The sequence below is a fragment of the Stegodyphus dumicola genome, chromosome 2, assembly GCF_044657685.1.
Source record: "Stegodyphus dumicola isolate Sdum_Otavi_A_Nest chromosome 2, ASM4465768v1".
NCBI lineage: Eukaryota > Metazoa > Arthropoda > Arachnida > Araneae > Eresidae > Stegodyphus > Stegodyphus dumicola.
The window spans coordinates 96374228-96395953 of record NC_140769.1 but is presented as its reverse complement, the minus strand read 5'-3'; the positions used below and the strand labels follow the sequence as shown (position 1 = coordinate 96395953).

Genomic DNA, 21726 nt, shown 5'->3' with positions numbered 1-21726 from the left:
ATGACCACGATACCTTTTGGAGAGAGTGTCCCTCGATTATAAGAGAAAAAATTTATTCGGGAACATTTAGATCTAGAAACTTGAGGTGATTTAGCTTCTGCGGTGGGGAGATTTTGATTTTGATTTTAATTTTAAACTTTTTATTTATTCCTGTGGCTACGAATTAATAATTTACGGCTTTTACATTGTGTGAAATAAAGACTTTTGAACTATTGTGTAATTTATTTCTAAAAGAAGACTTCTAGGAAAGGATATAATTGAAAATCTTGGAAGAAACTATACCCTTGCCTCCCAGGTAAGTTCAGGATAATTATTGCTGATTTTAACTGTATATATCGTTTTTAAACTGTATATATTGGATTTTAAATTATAATTATTATATTGAATGGTTTTATTTTGGATCCTTTTAACTATGCACATTTTAAATTGTAATCTTAATCATTGTAATGCTGCGGCATGCCGGCTCTCTGCAATAGATAATATTTCTGAGGATATCCCTGATATTGTTACAGTTCAAGAACCTTATTATATTGGAAAGAAAATGGCTTATATTAAAAACAGTTGGAGGACCATCCATGCAGATACAGGAAGAGCTGCTATTGTTGTCGTAAACCCTGGGATTGAATTCATAGTTAAACACGCTTCTGATATTATCGTTGCCATTGAAATACAGAAAGAGGGAAGGAATTATGGTGTGATTTCAGTTTATTTTTCCCCTGTGGAATGTTTGAATACGTATCTTTTAAAATTAGAAGAAGTTATATCCGTTTTTAAAGACAGTTTTATTATTATTGGAGATTTTAACTCAAAGAATTTTATTTGGGGGGCTAAGAGTCTTGATGAAAGAGGGGTTTTAACTTCAGATTTTATCATTTTAAATGATTTGATTTTATTGAATAAAGAAAATTCTAGACCCACCTTCTCTTCTGCATGTGGAGATGGATATACGGATTTGGTGTTGTGTTCTCCAAATTCTCTTATTGAGAACTTTGACATGCAAATATTGGAGGAAAATTCCCTTAGCTATCATAACTATATTTTGATAAGTATAAAGGATGTTAGTATTAAAGATAAGAGGGATATTATTCTGTCAAATAATGTTAAAAGAATTGATAGATGTTGCGTTAAGATGAGAAGGTTTATTTTTGAGATTGAAGACCGTATTGTCAATACGAAGGATGCTGGGGAATTTAATGATTTAATTTTGTATATGGAGAAGCGAATTGAAGAAAGAATGAGAAGAGATTTAAAGTGTGAGATACGACAACGTAGTGGTACTGCTTGGTGGAATTATGAGCTGAATACTCTTAGAAGGAGAGTCAGGGCTATCCGCAAGAGTTGCCAGGTGAAAGACTTGGATGATGAAACTAGAATACGAAGAAAAATAGAATATAAAAAATGTTTGGCTTTTTATAAAAAGAAAATTAAAAAGGTGAAGGGTGATTTCAGAAATAGGGCTTTTATTCAAGACAAGGAATATTACGAAGGAAATTTTAAGGTTGCTACGAATAAAATTAAACAGATTATATTACGAGATAGTGATAATAGAGCGGCTACGGATGTAAAGGAAGAATATTTGAAAATTGTTAAAAAGACACTGAATATTGAAACTGATGAAATTGATGATCCTGATAATAATGATGATAACTTTGGTAATGACGACTTAGATGGTGAATTGGACTTTACCTACGAAGAAATTAGGGAAGTCATTTTAAGTCTTAGAGACAGAGCCGCTCCAGGATTGGATGGAATTCGGGCAAGAGTTGTAAAAAGATTGTTTGTGAACTATCCTTCGTTTTTTATTATTTTGTTTAATAAATGTTTGTCTTTGCATGTTTTTCCTATTGCCTGGAAGATTGGAAGATTAATTTTGTTGCCTAAAAATGAAGATAAATATCGCCCAATTTGTCTATTAAAGGTTTTTGCTAAGGTATTGGATAAGCTAATTGTAAATAGACTTTTATATGTCATAAATGATAAACAACATCTTGCGGAAAATCAATATGGATTTAGGAAAAGAAGATCTGCTAATCTGGCACTCTTTAGGGTAGTTGATAAAATACGTAGAATAAAAAGTATTGAACATGTCGCGGTTGTTTCTTTCGATGTCAAGGCTGCTTTTGACTCTGTTCGATGGTCCTCCGTATTAAATAAATTATTTGAGCTGAAGATTACAAAAGATCTTTATTTACTTATCAGGGATTATTTTAGTAATAGAAGAATTGTTTTTAAGGGATTTTCAGAAGATTTAGATATAAATTTGGATATGTTTAAAGGCTGTCCGCAGGGATCGTGTAGTGCTCCCCTGTTCTGGGCCCTAATAGTTAATACTCTTCTTGTGGATTTTGATGTTTCTAATGCAGAAATAATTTGTTATGCAGATGATATTCTGCTTATTATTAAGGGCTCCTCTCTGGAAAGAATACAACATACCTTTATAAAAGTTGAAGAGCAGATGTTGAAGTGGAGTAAATCTGAAAATATTTATTTTAATGTGGAAAAGACTTTTGGACTTTTCTTTCCTAGAGGGGGTGCTAGAACTAGAGCACCAAGATTGAAATTTGAGGGTAAGAATATCAGTTTTCAGAGAAATATAAAATATCTGGGTGTTATTATAGATGAAAAGCTAAATTTTATTGAACATTTTAAATCTATACATAGAGAAACTGATAGAATTTTACATTTTTATCGTAGTACTTTTAATACAGAAACTTTGCATAAAAAAGCGCCGATACTGAAGAGAATTTTTAACAGTGTTATCTTACCTAAGATTTTCTATGGAATAGGTGTTTGGGGTGCTAGGGCAGGGGAGTTGATCCGCTTGCGAGATAAATTGAATACTTTGCAGAGAAGCTGGATGCTGGCAGTTACGAGAGTCTTCAGGACAGTCTCTACAGAGGTGGTCTGCCTCCTTGCTGGTGTCCCACCCCTCTCATTCCAGTATAATTTTTATTATAAAAAATTTTTACTTTCGAATAATTTGGTTGATCATATAGATATAAATGAATGTGTTATTAAAAGTGAAGCGTTTCTAAATTTTGATGATGATTGTATTCATCCTAGTAATAAGATTTTGATTCCTTATGACTGTGCATTTCTCGAATGTCAGGAAATGAATATTTTCACAGATGGTTCAGGACTCGAGGGGGGGTATTGGAGGTGCGATCGTGGTATTCTTCTATGGAATTGAAATACAAAATTGGAAATTTCGTTTAAATTCTATGAATTCTGTCTATCAAGCAGAAATGTATGCTATTTTTGAAGCTCTCAATTGGATTAAAGGCACATTGAAAATTAGATATAATATAAATATTTATTCTGATGCATTGTCGGTGCTACAGACCCTCTCGGGTCCTGAAAGTAAAAACTCTCTTGTATTTGAAATAAAAAAGACATATGCACAATTGAAAGATATAATATTAAGCTTCACTGGATAAAAGCACATGCAGGATATGAAGGGAATGAGAGGGCGGACGAATTAGCTAAGTCTGCAGCTGTGGATGAAAATGTGATTATTAAAAATATCCCAGACTCTAGAAGAAGGGCCACCTCTACTCTATATAATTATGTATTGAACGAATGGAAAAATAATTGGGAACAATCTAATAGAAATTGTGGTTTACTGAAAAATATAAATATTGAAAAGAAAATGAAGTTATATAAAGATATAGATGCCAATCAAATGCTTACGGGACATGGACGCTTCCCTGCATATTTAAAACGTTTTGGATTGCAGGACAATGATAAATGTAATATTTGTAATGTCACTGGAGACTATGCATTTCTTTGAGAACTGTATTATTACTGGGAGTGCAAGGGATAGATATCAAAAATATTATAGAAGTGATTTCAAGAAAAATTATAAGAACTTTGTGGAATATTCTAGACAAATTATGAAGATTGTGAATAGCTCAAGAGAAGCCATAGGAATCTATGTGTGAATGGTGTTTTTGTATTGTATTTGCTTGGTTATGTGTTGTCTTATTCTTATTTTCTAACAGTTCTTTATTATTTTATTATGTTCTTTTGTGTGAATGTTTAAGGTCCAGTGATGACATGAAATTCACTGGTCGTATTTATGATTTTGTTTAGTTCTCTTTTTTCTAACTTTTTTGTTACTCGGTTCCTGGGGCTTTTGGTTTCCCGGGATTCATAGTTTAATATTTTATTTGTTTGTTTTTCTTTGTTAGTTTTTTGAGCACGGCCGGGTCTCTGGCCCCTCATTTGTTGTTAGATGGGCCGGCCCTTGTGATAAGTCATATGACCAAGTGTTCTTGGTTGGGTGGGCTGAGGGCTGCGCCCCCGTTAATTCACCAAGGTCGCACGTAATAAGGTGTTCTATAGTTAAAAATGCAATAGAAAATAATTATAATCTGACAGCAATATTAATTTTAACTTTGCCACTTAAAGCCCCGGTTAGAGCAGAACAAAATAACTACATCATCAAGTAAAATAAAATACAAGTACAATAAAATACAACTACTACAAGTAAAATAAAATCCTCGGCTCACAAATGATCATTGAATTGATAAAATTATCTTAAAAACATAAAATAATTTAAAAGCCTATAATTCAATTAAAATATTTAGACTATGGTCTATGATGTTATGTTATTTCAGAGTGACTAAACTGTATATATGTACTGTAAACATATGTTTAAATTTAAAAAAAAACAGACAATACACCATACAATACATACACATGAATAATACATAAAGGAAAAAATTAGACAAAATAATTGAAATATTTAAAGACATAATTTAAACTAATACACCAAATGTCACTACTATTGTTTATATAAGACATTGCATTTCTAGAGAATCTTTTTAAAGTTTCAATACCTAATGGTTTATCACTAAAGCATTCGATTCTCAAATCCTTTGACAAAGGACAGTGATTGAGAAAATGCTCTGCGTTCCCAACTACATGACAAACGCCACATAAATCTGAATTTTGCAAACCAAACCTAGAGAGGTACTCGGGGAAACGGCCATGTCCAGTCAAGAACTGATTGAGATCTATATCGCTAATCGGCTTCATTTCGTTTTTAATTTTAATATGCTGCAATAAACCCGCGCACCTCTCAGACTCTTTCCATTGTAATGTCCAGATATTCAAATAAAAATTTTTCATATTTCTAATAGCATAGCTTTTCCAACCGGACGTCTCAAAGAATTCAACTCGTTCATCATAAATGGCTTGTTTTGCCAACACGTCGGCTCTTTCATTTCCGGTAAAATCAACATGGGCCTTTACCCAATGTAAATAAACATCCATGCGTTGTTTCAACAATTTTAACAAGCACTTAATTTCAAAAATTAGAACATTGGCTGTACGGGCCCAGGACAGAGACTGCAGCATAGACATACAATCAGAGTAAATATGTACAGTATTTACACAGCTCAAATTACTCTTAATCCATTGCAAAGCCTTAAGGAGCGCACAACATTCCGCTTGAAAAACAGAATTGTAACTATTCAACCTGTACATTTTATTTACAATTTCAACACCAAAAAAGTAAATCACGAAAGCTGCACCAAATTGACCGTCCTGTCCCGACCCGTCAGTGTATACGTCTATTTCTCCTATTACAGGAAGAACACAATCAAAGCAAAAGGTACAATACTCTGAGGGATGTACAAAATCTGTAGAAAATCTAGCAAACATGTTTTGTAATTAAAACGTCATTATACAGTTTAAATTCCATTCTCTGAGTTTTAAATAAAAATTTCTCATAATAAAATTTATACATAATAGAAAGAGGCGACGTGCCGGCAAGAACACAGAGCACCTCAGTCGACACTGTGCGAAAGCATCTTGTGATTGCTAGGCACCAACTCCTTGAGTCGAGTTTGCTCCTTAGTCGAATCAGTTCCCCCGCTCTGGAACCCCATGCACCGATTCCATAAAGTATCTTTGGAACTATAACACAATTTAATATATCCTTTAACACTTGAGCCTTGTAAGAGAGGGTATCACCGGAGAACGATCGCTTATAATACATTAATATATCGTCAGAACGTTGGTGAACTGTTCGAAAGTGTTCTGCAAAAGTAAGTTTAGAGTCTATAATAATGCCTAGGTATTTGATGGCGTCGGTAAACTTGACTCTCTGACCATGGTACCTAAATCGCGGTGGCCGCACCTTACTTCCGCCACGCGGGAACAAAATCGCAGAAGTCTTGGCTATATTAAAATCCAGTCCCTCACCGATCCTCCAATCTTCCAGCGGTTTCATAACTGTTTCAAACAAACGCTCAAGTTTTTCCAAAGAATCTCCCTTCATTAAGATTGCCAAGTCATCTGCGTAACTAATAAACTTTACATCATCGGGAAATTCTAAAATTAGAACTTTGTTCAATATAATGTTCCAAAGCAGGGGAGCACTGCAGGAGCCCTGCGGACACCCCATATGAATATCTAATTCAATCTGCGCATCTTCACTTTTGAAGGCGTTATAAATGATTTTTCGATTACTGAAATAACTCATATAACTTTGCACTAAATTTTTTGGGGCCTTTAGCCCGATCAAAGTTTGTAAGATTGAAGTCCAGTGTATAGAGTCAAAGGCCGACGAAACGTCCAGAGACAGCAAAACCACATGTTGAGAATTTTTGTAGCGCTTAATGAATTCTAAGGTATCATAAAGAGCGTCCTCTGTTGAGCGTCCTGCAGAAAAACCATATTGCCGCTGACTAAGCAAATTCCGACTGTTTAAATAAAATCTCAGTCGCTCTATCAGTATCTTTTCATAAACTTTACCGAAGACACTGAGTAAGACAATTTGTCTATACTTATTTTGTTTGGGAATCAAAATGACACGTCCGAGTTTCCAATTTCTTGGGAATAAATGAAATTTTAAGCAGTGGTTAAAAAGTGAAGTAAAAACATCTAAAAAAGTATAAATTAAAGTCTGTACAAATATTGGATTAAAATGGTCAGGACCTGGAGCACTTCTGCGCCTCAATTGATCAGTAGCATTTTTAATCTCCACTTGCTTAGAAATTCGCTTAGAAACCGTTTCCAACATCCGGTTCGGTTTTATTCTGCTAAACGTAAAACGTGGGAACCTAATGAGTTAATTGGCATCCAAATTGCAATAGTAGAAGTCTCACTAATTTTTATTAAATAAAACTGATAATTTCTGCATAAATCAGTTTATGAATGAAGGTTAATATTTTGGAAATATTTAATTTTGTTCCCTTACTGAGAGTTAAGTTACCATTATATATGCTAGCACGTCATGCCTGCATTATGCATTTCTTTAAAACAATTGGCATGGAGACGCATACAACCTTCATCTCGATATGTATTATGCATTCTTAACTTTAAAAATCTCGACACTTTTATGTTAAAATAGGCACTAAAAGGCCATCTAAAAGGAAGGATACTTTTGTGGAGCACTTAAAGTTGCATTCACACAAGGAAAATGCCCATGCGGTCAACGCATCCACTCTTAACTCGAGTGGTATCTGGAACGATACAACAGAGAAATACTTGTGTCGTACACTTAACTGCTTATACCGTACACATAACTGCTGTGTCGTACACTTAACTGCTGATACCTTGGCCTTGTTACGAAAGGCAATTGACATTATTGATATATAATTAACTTTTGAAATGTTACAAAGTACCTACAAAACTAACTTTCTTTCCTAGCTGATCTAACACTTTTATGCTTCTATTAAAGGACCAATGCTTTGGTGCATCCTTTTCACCACAATTCGCAGCTGTGCGAGAGAGATCTCTCATAGTAATAAGTAGGAAAAAATTTCTTAGATATCAATTTCTAAACGTTTAAGGAGAAAAATTAAGAGTTGTTCTTAATTTCTATATTCTGCTTTCAGGTATAAAGATTCTCATGTTCCGCCAAATTTTATTTTTTTGAGGGCCTCTTATGACTTAAGACATTTTATAGTTGTGATTTCGGAATTAGGTGCAGCAGCTGGACCTGCAGCAGTAGTTTGCAGCAACGGTTCTTCGTTTCGGGTATTCCGTGCATGTGCTTTCACCTACCCTAGCAAAATTTTACTTTTGGTCGTTTCCATGAAGATCATTTCATGTACAGTTGGAGAAGGGACTTTGAAGACCGCGTAGAGAAACTGATTGGACAGTAAGCTGACTGCATTTATTATTAACTGCACTTCTGAGAGATATTTTCAAAGCTAAAATTTTACACGTTTTTCCTGAAATTAGCTTTTCAGGCTGTGATAAGACTTTTCTGGTAGTGTTTTATCAATTTTACATGCTATTGGATATATATTGACATCTTCAAGATCGTTGAAGTGGATTTCTCATGTTAAGGTGTTTGCAGGGTGACAGAAGTACGGGCAGATTAACTTCAAAATTATGGCAGTCTAAACAGGGATTGGATTATTGTAATTTGGCACAAAACCTGTCAAGGTTATCTGCGCCAGACAAATGTTAACAATGCAATTAGTCATTTGCAAAAACTTCCAGCTGAGGTAAAAAGAGACAGATTACAATCTATGATAAAAGCTGATATCTTTTCAAAAACAGGTTCAAGTCTATTATAAAAGCCAATATCTTTTAAAAACAAACAAATTACGATGTGTTTTTCCAATTAAATTTCCCAAGTCCAGTTCTGAACAATTAAAATTGTTTTTGGCAAACATAATTAAAATTCAGGCATTCCACCAAGATGTGATGGACTGTCAGATCTGCATTGCAGTTTGGGCAGCTGGGATTCTCTTCTCCCTTTAGAAGATGCTCATGGGTAAGGCGACAATTGCCAATTGTAAATAGAGTCAAGAGGACATCCTCCCTTCTATTAGCCATACATGGCCAGTAGCCAATGGTGGGTTTTACATTTCTCAGCTTGTTATATACTTTCTCATCCCATTGCTTTTGCCATTTGCTAAGAATTTTCCTTTTGACAAACCCTTTGATGTCTGCTAGGGGAATCTGAAGATTGTACATTGTGGTTGCAGTTTTAGCTGAAATATCCACAAATTCATTCCTCTTAATGGCAACGTGTCCAGGGATCCACGAATAAAGAATCTGGTATCGCCGAATTTTTAAAGAATGATTCAACTTCAGGATTCTGTTTCCAACTGGGTGAGTACATTGAGCGCGATTTTCCAATGACATCAAGGCACTCATGGAATCTGTAGAAATTAAACTTTATGTACTTTTGTTTTGAAAGGTAAGTCAAAGCCAGATGGATTGCAGTAAGCTCAGAAGTAAGCACAGAGCAAACTGTATGTAATGGAACCCCTACTACTGTTTTCTCTGTGACGAAAGCGACACCAACATGATCCTGAGATTTTGATCCGTCTGCATATAGAGGGATATATTTCCTATTTGTTTCTATTTTAAAAAAATCTGCTTGTACATAATTTCGTTAGTTTGATTTACTCCAGTGTCGAAAAGTATCCAGAGAATGGATTACCAATCCTCCCAAGAAGGAATTCCAAAAACATCCTCCACCTGTATATCTATATTAGAAAAATTATACTCCTCCGATAAAGCACTCATCCGAAAGCCGAAAGATGAGACACATGACGGTCGTGCCTGATATAAACGGGAGTATTGATCATTAAGCAATTTTGACCGCGTAGAATTTTCAGTTTGTGGTAAGACTGAAATAATGCTTAAAACAAAGATTTTCACGTCTTAACCGGAAGGAGCTCTCGTTACTTTCCACATATAAGCTTTCCACTGGAGAAGTTCTAAAGGCGCCAGTGCATATCCGAAGTGCTTGGTGATGTATCGGATCAAGTTTGGCTAATACTGAAGGCCTTGCCGATCCATAAATGATTTATCCATAATCTAGTTTCGAACGAATGAGAGCTTTATATATAAGAAGCATTGAGGCTCGATCAGCACCCCAAGAAGTATTTGACAGTACTTTCAGAATATTCATAGTTTTTAAAATTTCTTTTTTAGATAGGTAATATGGGGAAGGAATGTAAACTTATGGTCAAATATCATTCCTAGGAATTTTATTTGCTTTTCTACAGGAATCTACTACTATCCTTTTCTACAGGCACATCTTGCAGATAAAGTTCGGAGTCAGGGTGAGGAATTTTCTTTAGACAGAAATGTACACACAGTCTTTTGAGTAGAGAATCCAAAACCATTTTCCTGCGACCATTTAACAATTCTATTGAGAGATGTCTGCAGTTTACACTCAATGCCTTTCAGGTCTTCTCCCTGGCAACTGTCTTGCAGGTCATGGACGTAGAGCATACCCCGGACTGCTGGAGGCAGTCGTTTTAAAATAGCGTTAATTTTTATACTAAATAATGTAACACTTAATACACTTCCTTGCGGAACGCCCTCTTCTTGATGGAAGATGTCAGAAAGTGTGTCGTCCATCTTGACATGAAACTTCCGATCCTGTAGGAAATGTTTGATGAATATTGGCATGTTTTATCGTAAACCATTGCTATAGGTCACGAAGGATACCGTATCTCCAGGTGGTATCATAGGCTTTCTCTATATCAAAGAAAATGGAAACGATGATTTCTTCTAACGAACGCTCTACGGATACCTGTTTCTAAGAGTAGGATATTCTCGACAGTTGCTCTTCCTTTTCTAAAACCGTTCTGATAAGGGGAGGTACAATTATTTGTTTCTAAATAATAGACCAAACGAGTGTTGACCATCTTTTCAAAGAGTTTGTAGTGGCAGCTAGTTAGAGCGATGGGGCGGTAATTTAACGGAATAGTAGGTTCTTTTCCTGGTTTAACAACGGGGATGACAAAAGCTGTTTTCCAGGCATTTGGAAAGACTTGTTCCTTCCATACTCTATTAAAGAGAAAGAGGATGGCTGCCAATGACTTGGAAGGAAGATGTTTCAGCATAGGATAGGCAATATCATCTGGACCAGGACATGAATTTTTTGTCTACAATAGAGCTTTTCAGTTCAAGCACAGTAAAATCCTAATTATATAGTTCAGTATTTTGTAGATTTGAAATTAGTTGGTTTTCAATGCATTGTTTTGCGAAACGAAATTCAAGGGGGTAGTTACTACTGTGTGAGACGGCTGAGAAACTGTCCAATAGCGTTGGCAATTCCTTCCGTACTGGTAACTGCTTCACCACTTGTCTTTAAAATGGAAAGTGTGTGCTCTTTGTAGATACCGGACGCTTTCCGGACTCTCTCCCAGACCTTCTTACTTGAAGTTGAAAAGGTAATCGAAGATACATACGAGATCCAAGAATTCTTCTGACTTTTCCTTCGCACCTGACGAGCTTTTGCTTTAGCCCTTTTGAATATTATGAGATTTGATTCTGAAGGTTACGCCGAAAAATGCTCCAAACTTTCCTTTGTTTTCTGATGGCATTCAGGATTCCACCAGGGCTCTGGGTATTTAGGCTGTTTTACCGACGTTTTTGGTATACATATATCAACTGCTTGAATAATTTTATCTGTAATGATCTTCACAGCCTGATCAATGTGCACCTTCTTTACTATTTCTTCAGTAAAAGAGCATAATGTATGAAAGAGTCCCAGTCGGCTTTGAATGATATTCTGAACAGCATGCATAAAGCAGATGCGACCAGTGCGGTATGCACGAATGTAGGAAAGTACCTAATGAACGGTTGTTTTCGAAAAGATTTTATCGAGTAGTTTTTGCATTTCTGCAGTTTTCTACTAAGAAAAACCTAAACACTAAAAATACGGAATCATAATCCAAAGTTTTGCACAAGTTAGATTTTGTATTTTAAAATCTTATTTAAGTGTTCCGAACAATTTCGGTTAAGCCGCAAGAGATAAACATTTAAGTTTTCTATTATTGCTAGATTTTAGCACTTCAGAAACAAAGAAAATTGAATCAATGACGACTATATTAATTTAACATTAAGTTCTTACTTTTAGATTGTGATTAAGACACAACACGCCGAATAAATACTAATTCAGAAGTCAAACAACAAAAATCAGCGTTATATTTTCAAAATTTTCACAGGACTAGTTTCGATGGTTTTACGAACCACCATCCTCAGCTGCAAAACCGCATTTTTGCGGTTTTTCAGCTGAGGATGGTGGTTTGGTAAAACCATCGAAACTAGTCCTGTGAAAATTTTGAAAATATAACGCTGATTTGTTGTTTGACTTCTGAATTAGTTTTAGTTTGTGCTTCCTTCTGCTGTTCCTATGAAGAGGATTACCGTATGGAGTTATTCAGGATGAACCACTCCCGTTCACATTGTGAAAAATGTAGATTTTCTCCAAAATTCTTGAATTATTGTCGACCTAGTGTATATTTCTGTGGTCTTATTCACTTACCTTAAGAATTTTGCTTCGTTTCGGTTTTGTTTGATTATGGCAAAGCACTCGAGGGCTACCTGCCTAAGGCGAAAGATGCCTTCATGGAGAATTTTCTAAGGGAGAGTGGCTTGTATATACGTTACACATCACAAAACACGAGAAAATGCCCATGCAATCAATACGTTCTCAGAGATTCGAACCCCGCGCTGAACTATTAGTGTTTAACGATTTTGCTTAACCTACTGCGATTATCTTTGAATTAAATTTCCGAAATGTTTCTAAATGATATGACGATAGGCTACCGGACTGAACTAAAATGTCGAGGCTGGTTGATTACTTAATGGAAATATGCTTGTATTGTTAATAACGGACTACTCGTCTTTAATTCTTTCAGAGTACCTTCGAAATTAAACATGCTGGCATCCACATTACATATCGGTAAAACCGTGAAAACTCAGTTTAATCGATTCGCTAGTGAAGATTTAAAACAGTCGAACTGTTACGTTTTAGAAGCCTTATTTACCCTGCCTTTAGTAGTTCTAAGCCTTCAGCAGCAGGAGCTAAATTATTTCACCAATATTTGGTTTATAACAAAGCGATCCGAATGAAAAGGTTATGAAAATAAAGGTTAGTTAGAAAATGAGATAACCTAAATTCGGTGCGATTCCGAAATAGAGTATCTTTCAATAATAAAGTAATCGAATGATAAGGTAATTGAAATATAACGAAGTACATGCATTACTAATTATAGACTTCGAAGTGGATAACTATTTTATTATTCTAAGTAATCTGTCCATGAGGAAGGATGCCTGTGTAAGGTGTATTGACAAACTGTCCATGTCTGCCTTACATAAAGAAATATAGTCATAAGTAAAGGTGTATATAATTCCGGCAAAGCACACGAGTGCTATCTGCCTAAGGGGAGGGATGCCTTCGTGGAGGACTTTCTAAGGAAAACTGGCTCGTATACACGTTACACATGGGGAAAAAACCACGAAAACACCCATGCAACCAGCCCATTCGCGGGATTCGAACCTCGGACCGAACTACCAGTGTTCAGCGACTTAACCGCTCGGCCGCTGGTGGGCCATAAGTAAAGAACTTTTGAATATCTGAATACACAAAACACGAGGCTATCTGTTTATGATAGCCAAATATGAGAGATGCCATCGTTGAAAAAATTAAAGAAATCTGGCATGTTTCACGTCACGCTTGTAAAACAACCATGAAAATTAGTAGCCGGTTTGCCCAAGCTGGACATCAGGTTAAACTGTATTTAGCTGTTCTAACTACTCGGCCACAGATTGAGCCTGAGTGGAGGAAAGAAATGGAAATTTAAAGTTTACAATGAAGGCCTATCTTCGGGAAATTCATAGTAAAGGTGTCAATTCTATTGCCAATGTGGAAAATCTTAGTTCATTTAGCAAATAAAGTTGTCATAGAAATCAAAGTAAAATAATTCACCTCTACATGGGAAAGCTTCAAGTTCGTTTCCTAACTAGGAATTTCAAAAGCTCGAAAATATGCAACCAAAAATAAACCATTTGTGTATAAAACTAAGTATAAGCACTTAAGGCAGTTTACATTCTCGTCAGATTTGTTTTACGCCAACTTCCAAAATCTACCAAGCTTCCAAAAACAAAGAGCACATTCGTTTTTCAACGACGATTTAATATTGTGCATAAGGTCCAATCTCCGTGAATTCCAATTTATAAAGGATAATTTATTTAAAATAAAATTTAATACATTACAAAACTATTTAGCATTTACATATCCCGAAGGCAGACCCAAAGGTTGACAATCGCTAGTCGTTTCTATTGAATTCAAAAGAATTGAATTCGTTTCTATTGTCTTCCACAATTAGCGCTGAAACACCCTACGTGGCTGTTCGACGGGATAATATGCAAACACCAATTAGTTTAGCACAGCAGCTGTGATTTGCTTAAAAATATCAATAAACCTTGGTAAAACTTACGATTCACTATTGCACAATATTAATCATTTTATGTTCCTAAGCAGTATTTCAAACGTTTTGAATAGAAAACTGATGTGGACGCCACATGACTTCCTTTTACAGCCCATTTAAATTATACATATTTTTGCTGCATTTCATTTAAACTTATTTTTTATTAAATACAGTTCTGATTAAATCAATTCTGTTCTCACTTCGAGATAAGGCAAAATTACATAAAACTCAAAACATCTTAAATATCTCAAAATACAGAAAATCCTGAAACGCCAAATAAAGTTAAAACAATTTTTATAAATTAGAGCTCGTGCCCAAAAACAAGCAATTCGTCCGATGGACAACTCGACTTTTCGTGCGCAAAAGCGGAAGTTTTCTTTTGGTCCTAATGAGCCCAATGTGAAATTTTGTGCACCAACTGATCTAATTCACTATTCTATCAAGCATTTCAAATTTAAACAAATGACAGCCTTATTTGGCTTAGTACCATTTAAACAATTTTCGAATTGTTGATAATTCTATAAATATTGCACCAGGTTAAAGGCATAAAACCTTGACAAGAATATTAAGAACAAGGCAATTCAATCACTTAAAGCAAAAAATTAACAATTTACTAACTTAAGTATATAAATTTATCGTTTAGACTTGTTTTAATTCCGATCCACTTAAACCAAATGTCGAAATTTCTTGATTTTATATTCCAGGAATTTAAAAAAGGCAGCACTCAGTATAAACCTTTTGAATAATAAGAATTTTATTTAAAAAATTTAATTCCTAATCTGCTCATGTTCATACTTGTTTAATTCATTTAAAGTTTCTCTTAAAACAATTAAATTACTCCTTTTCTTGTATACAGTTTTTCACTTACCTTACGTGGAATCACATATCTACCACTTATTAACTTAAATTCGTTATCATCTTCTCTAGATCCGACAACATCTGTAGATCCGTTATTCGCAGAATCTTGTCCCGTTGCGGAATCGGTTCTAGGTGGGTCTGCGGGACTATCCTCAGGTTTCCCTTTGGTTGGTTCTGGTTGTACGTAAGTAACGAAGGCTGACGTTGGTTCGTTTTTTGAAGCTGAAGTCTGTCCGCGTCTTGATGAAAAGAGTGTAGAATCCTCGTGTGCTGAAGGCTGGCGACTAAGAGAGCCGACTTGAGCAGATTTTGTAGAATCTGTTAAGCCACTAGTAGACTGTAGATTGCTCAAAGTTGTGTTGCTGGCTATGGCTGCCTGTGGCAAATCTGGGTCTTTTGTTTCTTGGACAGGTATTTCAGGATGTACCATGTCACCAGCAGACAGTTGACCTGAACCTGTGGCCGCCATCCCAGTTTGCTCTTTGGTTTCTTGAACAGGTATTTCAGGATGTACTATGTCACTAGTAGACGGTTGACCTGATTCTCTGGCCCCCATCCCAGTTTGCTCTTCGGTTTGATGTATTTCAGGATGTACTATGTCACTAGTAGACTGTTGACCTGATTCTGTGGCTCCCATCCCAGTTTGCTCTTCGGTTTCTTGAACAGGTATTTCAGGATGTACTATGTCACTAGTAGACTGTCGACCTGATTCTGTGGCTCCCAACCCAGTTTGCTGTTCGGTATTTTGATCAGATGTTCCACCAGCAGAGGATTTATCGGAACCATCGGTGCCTCCAGCAACAGGCATTTGTGCTTTATCCATGACTCTAAAATTTCAAGATTAAGAAATTCCTTTAAATGTACGAAGTAATATATGTCAACATTAGTAATAAAACCGCTATTAATATTTATTGAAACTCAGATTATCTTATTAAAAATTATGCAGTTTACAAGACATCAAATACAAGAAAATATACACCACTGTATTCAAATCACAACCGACAATACACTGAATAGTAACCCAGTACAACTAACAAATATATTAGATTGTAATAAGGTAATGTGTAATGGAATCTAGTACACATCTGCTCTCAGTTGAGCAATAAGTGATAATCTTTCAAACGATTACTCAAACTATGAACAGGATCCGATTACCCCCTAGTCCCCAAGTTGTATGTACCAAATTATTCTGCAACTCGTAAAATTTGCTTCTGTCACCAAAACAAAGAACGTGGGCACTGGAGGTCACTGAAATTACAGCCTTAGACCGTCTTAGTCGAGCTGTGACATGTATTTCGTGCAACCTAGCTTGGGTAAAATTGCTTTTTCCGAATTTTCAGATCGTTCGTTTTGCAATAAAATATGTATCTATATTTTTTCTAACGTTAAATTTTACTTTGACGTAACTTTACATTTGGAGATAATTTTATCAAGATCTAATGCAGTCGCGTATTCCCGCATTATAAACTGAAATAATTTTACATGACTCTGAAGAATCTTATTTAAATTCGAAATTTACTGAATTACATTTTCAGTCTATTTATGATAATGTGATCATTCATTTGAAGTTAACTTTGACTTGAAAGTAAATTCCTTTTAATGGAATTTGTCTTAATAGCTTCATTAGTTTGCAGAAATAGACTGAAATTTTTAAGCATCTTAAAGCGTCATTAATGATGTTCACGTCTTTAAACCATACCAATTGAAATTAGTAAATGCATTTCTTAGCAGATCCGCTAGAAAAGCATATGAAAACTAAGTAAAATTAATGTGGTCTCTTTACAGAGGAAAGCTATGGAAATAGCATGCCGGTGCTTTTTCATTCCCAACGTAAATTTACTGTGCAAAGCCCAGTCATTAAACATACGAGATTTTGGTTATGACAAGGCAACATTATTCAGAGACAATGCTTTTCCACAATCAAGCAAATCGAAACCAAAGCAACCGGAGAATGACCTTGGGAATGGAAGCCTGAATCATCGATCATAGGCTGATTCCACATACTGAAAGATTTAATACCATCAGCGTATTCCAGATACAATTATAATTAAGTTGAAGTCTATTATATTGCAATGTATTTTATAATAATTTCGGAAATAAGCAACAAGATTCAAATTGCAGAAATCCAAGTTCGTAATAAATTACTTCATAAGTAGTCCATAAAAATTTATAAATATTTAAATTTCAAGACTTGGCTTGAACTTACAGCTAGATTATGTGCAAAACGTACTTTGGGATGTTCTCAATGCTGATAGTAAACTTTCAGGAAATAACAGGAGATTTTAATTTTCTCTGAAAGTATAAATTTCATACACTTGAAATATGTTTTTACAAAAAGTATGTACCAAGGTCCATTTCGTTAAGATAATTATTTGTATAAATTACTCCTTCACAACTTAATTTCCAGCTGAAAATAGTTTATAATTTTTGTGGCGTAATAACCTTTAATTCAAGGATTGGATTACTGTAATTTTGCACAAAACCTGTCAAGGTTATCTGCGCCAGACAAATGGTAACAATGCAATTAGTCACTTGTAAAAACTTCCAGCTTAGGTAAAAAGAGACAGATTACAATCTATGATAGAAGCTGATATCTTTTAAAAAACAGATTAAAGTCTATTAAAAAAGCCAATATCTTTTAAAAACAGAAACAAATTACGATGTGTTTTTCCAATTAAATTTCCCAACTCCAGTTCTGAACAATTAAAATTTTTTTGGCAAACATAATTAAAATTCAGGCATTCCACCAAGATGTGATGGACTGTCAGATCTGCATTGCAGTTTGGGCAGCTGGGATTCTCTTCTCCCTTTAGAAGATGCTCATGGGTAAGGCGACAATTGCCAATTGTAAATAGAGTCAAGAGGACATCCTCCCTTCTATTAGCCATACATGGCCAGTAGCCAATGGTGGGTTTTACATTTCTCAGCTTGTTATATACTTTCTCATCCCATTGCTTTTGCCATTTGCTAAGAATTTTCCTTTTGACAAACCCTTTGATGTCTGCTAGGGGAATCTGAAGATTGTACATTGTGGTTGCAGTTTTAGCTGAAATATCCACAAATTCATTCCTCTTAATGGCAACGTGTCCAGGGATCCACGAATAAAGAATCTGGTATCGCCGAATTTTTAAAGAATGATTCAACTTCAGGATTCTGTTTCCAACTGGGTGAGTACATTGAGCGCGATTTTCCAATGACATCAAGGCACTCATGGAATCTGTAGAAATTAAACTTTATGTACTTTTGTTTTGAAAGGTAAGCCAAAGCCATATGAATAGCAGTAAGCTCAGAAGTAAGCACAGAGCAAACTGTATGTAATCAAACCCCTAATATTGTTTTCTCTGTGACGTAAGCGGCACCAACATGATCATGGGATTTTGATCCGTCTGCATATAGAGGGATATATTTTCTATATTTCCTTCTATGTTCAAAAAATCTGCTTGTAGATTATTTCGTTAGTTTGTGATTTACTCCAATGTCGAAAGGTATCCAGAAAATGGATTCTCCAATCCTCCCAGGGAGGAATTCCAAAAAAATCCTCCACCTATATATCTATATTAGACAAATTATACTCCTCCACCAAAGCACTCATCCGCAAGCCGAAAGATGGAACACACGATGGTCGTGCCTGATATAAACGGAAGTATTGTTCATTAAGGAATTTTCACCGCGTAGGATTTTCGGTTTGTGATAAGACTGAAATAATGCTTAAAACAAAGATTTTCACGTCTTAACCGCAGGTAGGTCTCGTTACTTTCCACTGGGGACGTTCTAAAGGCGGCAGTGCATATCCGAAGTGCTTGGTGATGTATGATCAAGTTTGGCTAATACTGAAGGCCTTGCCGACCCATAAATGATTGATCCATAATCTAGTTTCGAACGAATGAGAGCTTTATATATAAGAAGCATTGAGGCTCGATCAGCACCCCAAGAAGTATTTGACAGTATTTTCAGAATATTCATAGTTTTTAAACATTTCTTTTTTTAGATAGGTAATATGGGGAAGGAACGTAAGCTTATGGTCAAATATCATTCCTCGAAATTTTATTTCCTTTTCTACAGGAGTCAGCACATCCTGCTAATAAAGTTCGGGGTCTGGGGGAGGAAATTCGACAGAAATGTACACACAGTCTTTTGAGTCGAGAATCTAAAAACATTTTCCTGCGACCATTTAACAATTCTATTGAGAGATGTCTGCAGTTTACACTCAATGTCTTTCAGGTCTTCTCCTTGGCAACTGACTTGCAGGTCATCGACGTAGAGCATACCCTGGACTGCTGAAGGCAGTCGTTTTAAAATAGAGTTCATTTTTATACTAAATAATGTAACACTTAATACACTTCCTTGCGGAACGCCCTCTTCTTGATGGAACATGTCAGAAAGTGTATCGCCCATCTTCACATGAAACTTCCGATCCTGTAGGAAATGTTTGATGAATATCGGCATGTTTCCTCGTAAACCATTGCTATATAGGTCACGAAGGATACCGTATCTCCAGGTGGTATCATAGACTTTTTCTATAACAAAGAAAATGGAAACAATGATTTCTTCTAACGAACGCTCTACGGATACCTGTTTCTAAGAGTAGGATATTATCGACAGTTGCTCTTCCTTTTCTAAAACCGTTCTGATAAGGGGAGGTACAACTATTTGTTTGTAAATAATAGACCAGACGAGTGTTGACCATCTTTTCAAAGAATTTGCAGAGGCAGCTAGTTAGAGCGATGGGGCGGTAATTTGACGGATTAGTAGGGTCTTTTCCCGGTTTAACAATGGGGATGACAAAAGCTGTTTTCCAGGCATTTGGAAAGATTTGTTCCTTCCATACTCTATTAAAGAGAAAGAGGATGGTTGCCAGTGACTTGGAAGGAAGATGTTTCAGCATAGGATAGGCAATATCATCTGGACCAGGACATTAACTTTTTGTCTGCAACAGAGCTCTTTTCAGTTCAAGCACAGTAAAATCCTGATTATATGGTTTAGTATTGGGAGATTTGAAATTAGTTGTTTTTCAATGCATTTTTTTAATTCAAGGAACTGAATATCTTCGAAATAAGTATTCATACATGTTTCCAACATTTGTTCTTTGAGAAAATGTTAAACGTAAATTATGTAGGTCCTAGATTTTAAAACTACGTGATCAGGGAAACTCAAAATATTTCATTTTGGCTTTCGTAATAAATACATCTTTAGAAAAGTAAATGCTGAAATATTGAAATTATTTTAATGTTGCTAAGCACTATGTGTAAACTAAAGTTATTTCATCGTAATTTTATTCACAAAGCCACTTCAGATTATGCGAGGTAAAATTAACAGGGATAAAACATTTTATGACCAATGAGCCCCAAGAATTTTACTTTGCTTTATGAAGAGATTACGAAAACTGGCTGAATTTACCAATGTGTGTATATCTTCATGCGTCTCGCCATCATAAGACTATTTTCCTAACAGTCTGTACGACTCGTGAATTACCCAGTATTTATTTTTCGAAGACGTTTCTAAATATTCGGTAAACATAACATGAAGTTTAATACGCAAACGAAATTGACCCTCGAGGGCACAAAATGTTTAAGTACTTTATATAATTTTTGTGGTCTACGTGCTACTTTGAGATTTGAATATTCATTTGAAGAACTAGTTGAAAAATTAGGTTTAGCCAGAATATAGATCAAATGACACTAATTAGGGTTTATTACATTTAATACTGAGATACATCTTTAAAAAATTTCTCGATACCTTGAGAATTTCGATATTTGATAAAAATTATTAATATTGTATTTCATCAAAATACGGCTTCATTAATTAGTAAACCTCAACTAAATGGTAATAATTCACTTTCATGATAACGTCAGTTGAGAAAATGCATGAAATTTCAATTATCGATAAAATTTTTACATTTTAAACAAAATTTTTTTAAACTAAACTTATGACTTGCATTTTTGGTTAGCGATCCATGCTATGAAATAGCATAAAAATAGACTTAATAAAAACAGCATAATTATTCACATGAAGTTCTTTTATCTGGTTTATGCGACTACGGCGAAGCCTCAAGAGCTATCTGCTTAAGGTGTTGGATGCCTTCCTGGAGGATCTCATAAGAGAAACTGTCTGGAAAATACGTTACACATGGGAAAACTACAAAAATGCCCATGCAGCCAGGCTAGTTCGCTGTATTTGAACCTCGAATCGAACTGCCAATGTTCAGCAACTTTACCGCTCGGTGTTAAGATTTTTAGACTTGAAACATTGTGGAAATGCTGTCTAATGAAACAGTGGATAACTTAAAATTTATTTAGTGTGTCAGAAGAAAATTTCAGGGAACCTAAAGACCTTCAATATCAAGAATTTGCGAATGATTTTTAATAAATGCCAATGTAAATTAGAAAATCGTACTTTTCACGTTTGTAATAAGCTTCCTATTTATAATTGGTTACGAAATCTGAAGTGGTTAGCAAATTGTAGAAATTTGTTTCTAATTTAAAAATTTTAAACTTTTGCTATAACAAAACTTAAAATTTCTATCCAATCAATTCATACATCTATAAAAAATGTCCCAGTACACTGAATATCTTTAGCCTGTGGAACTCGTTGGTAATTTTCGAGAGAAACGATTGCTCGGGTTTCCCTAACGTCCGTTTCAACGATGCGTCGAAGACCACTTTTT

At 35.2% G+C, this 21726-nt stretch overlaps 1 protein-coding gene across 2 annotated transcripts in view; it reads right to left on the bottom strand.

Moving 5' to 3' along the window:
• LOC118200009 (uncharacterized) overlaps positions 1 to 21726 on the bottom strand; it is a 31582-nt gene that overhangs the window by 5280 nt on the left and 4576 nt on the right. For both annotated transcript variants that reach the window (XM_085810947.1, XM_085810948.1), the window contains exon 2: positions 15073 to 15889. In XM_085810947.1, the coding sequence (XP_085667073.1) occupies positions 15073 to 15885 (813 nt within the window). In that variant the 5' untranslated portion in view covers positions 15886 to 15889. The remainder of the gene's footprint in view (positions 1 to 15072; positions 15890 to 21726) is intronic.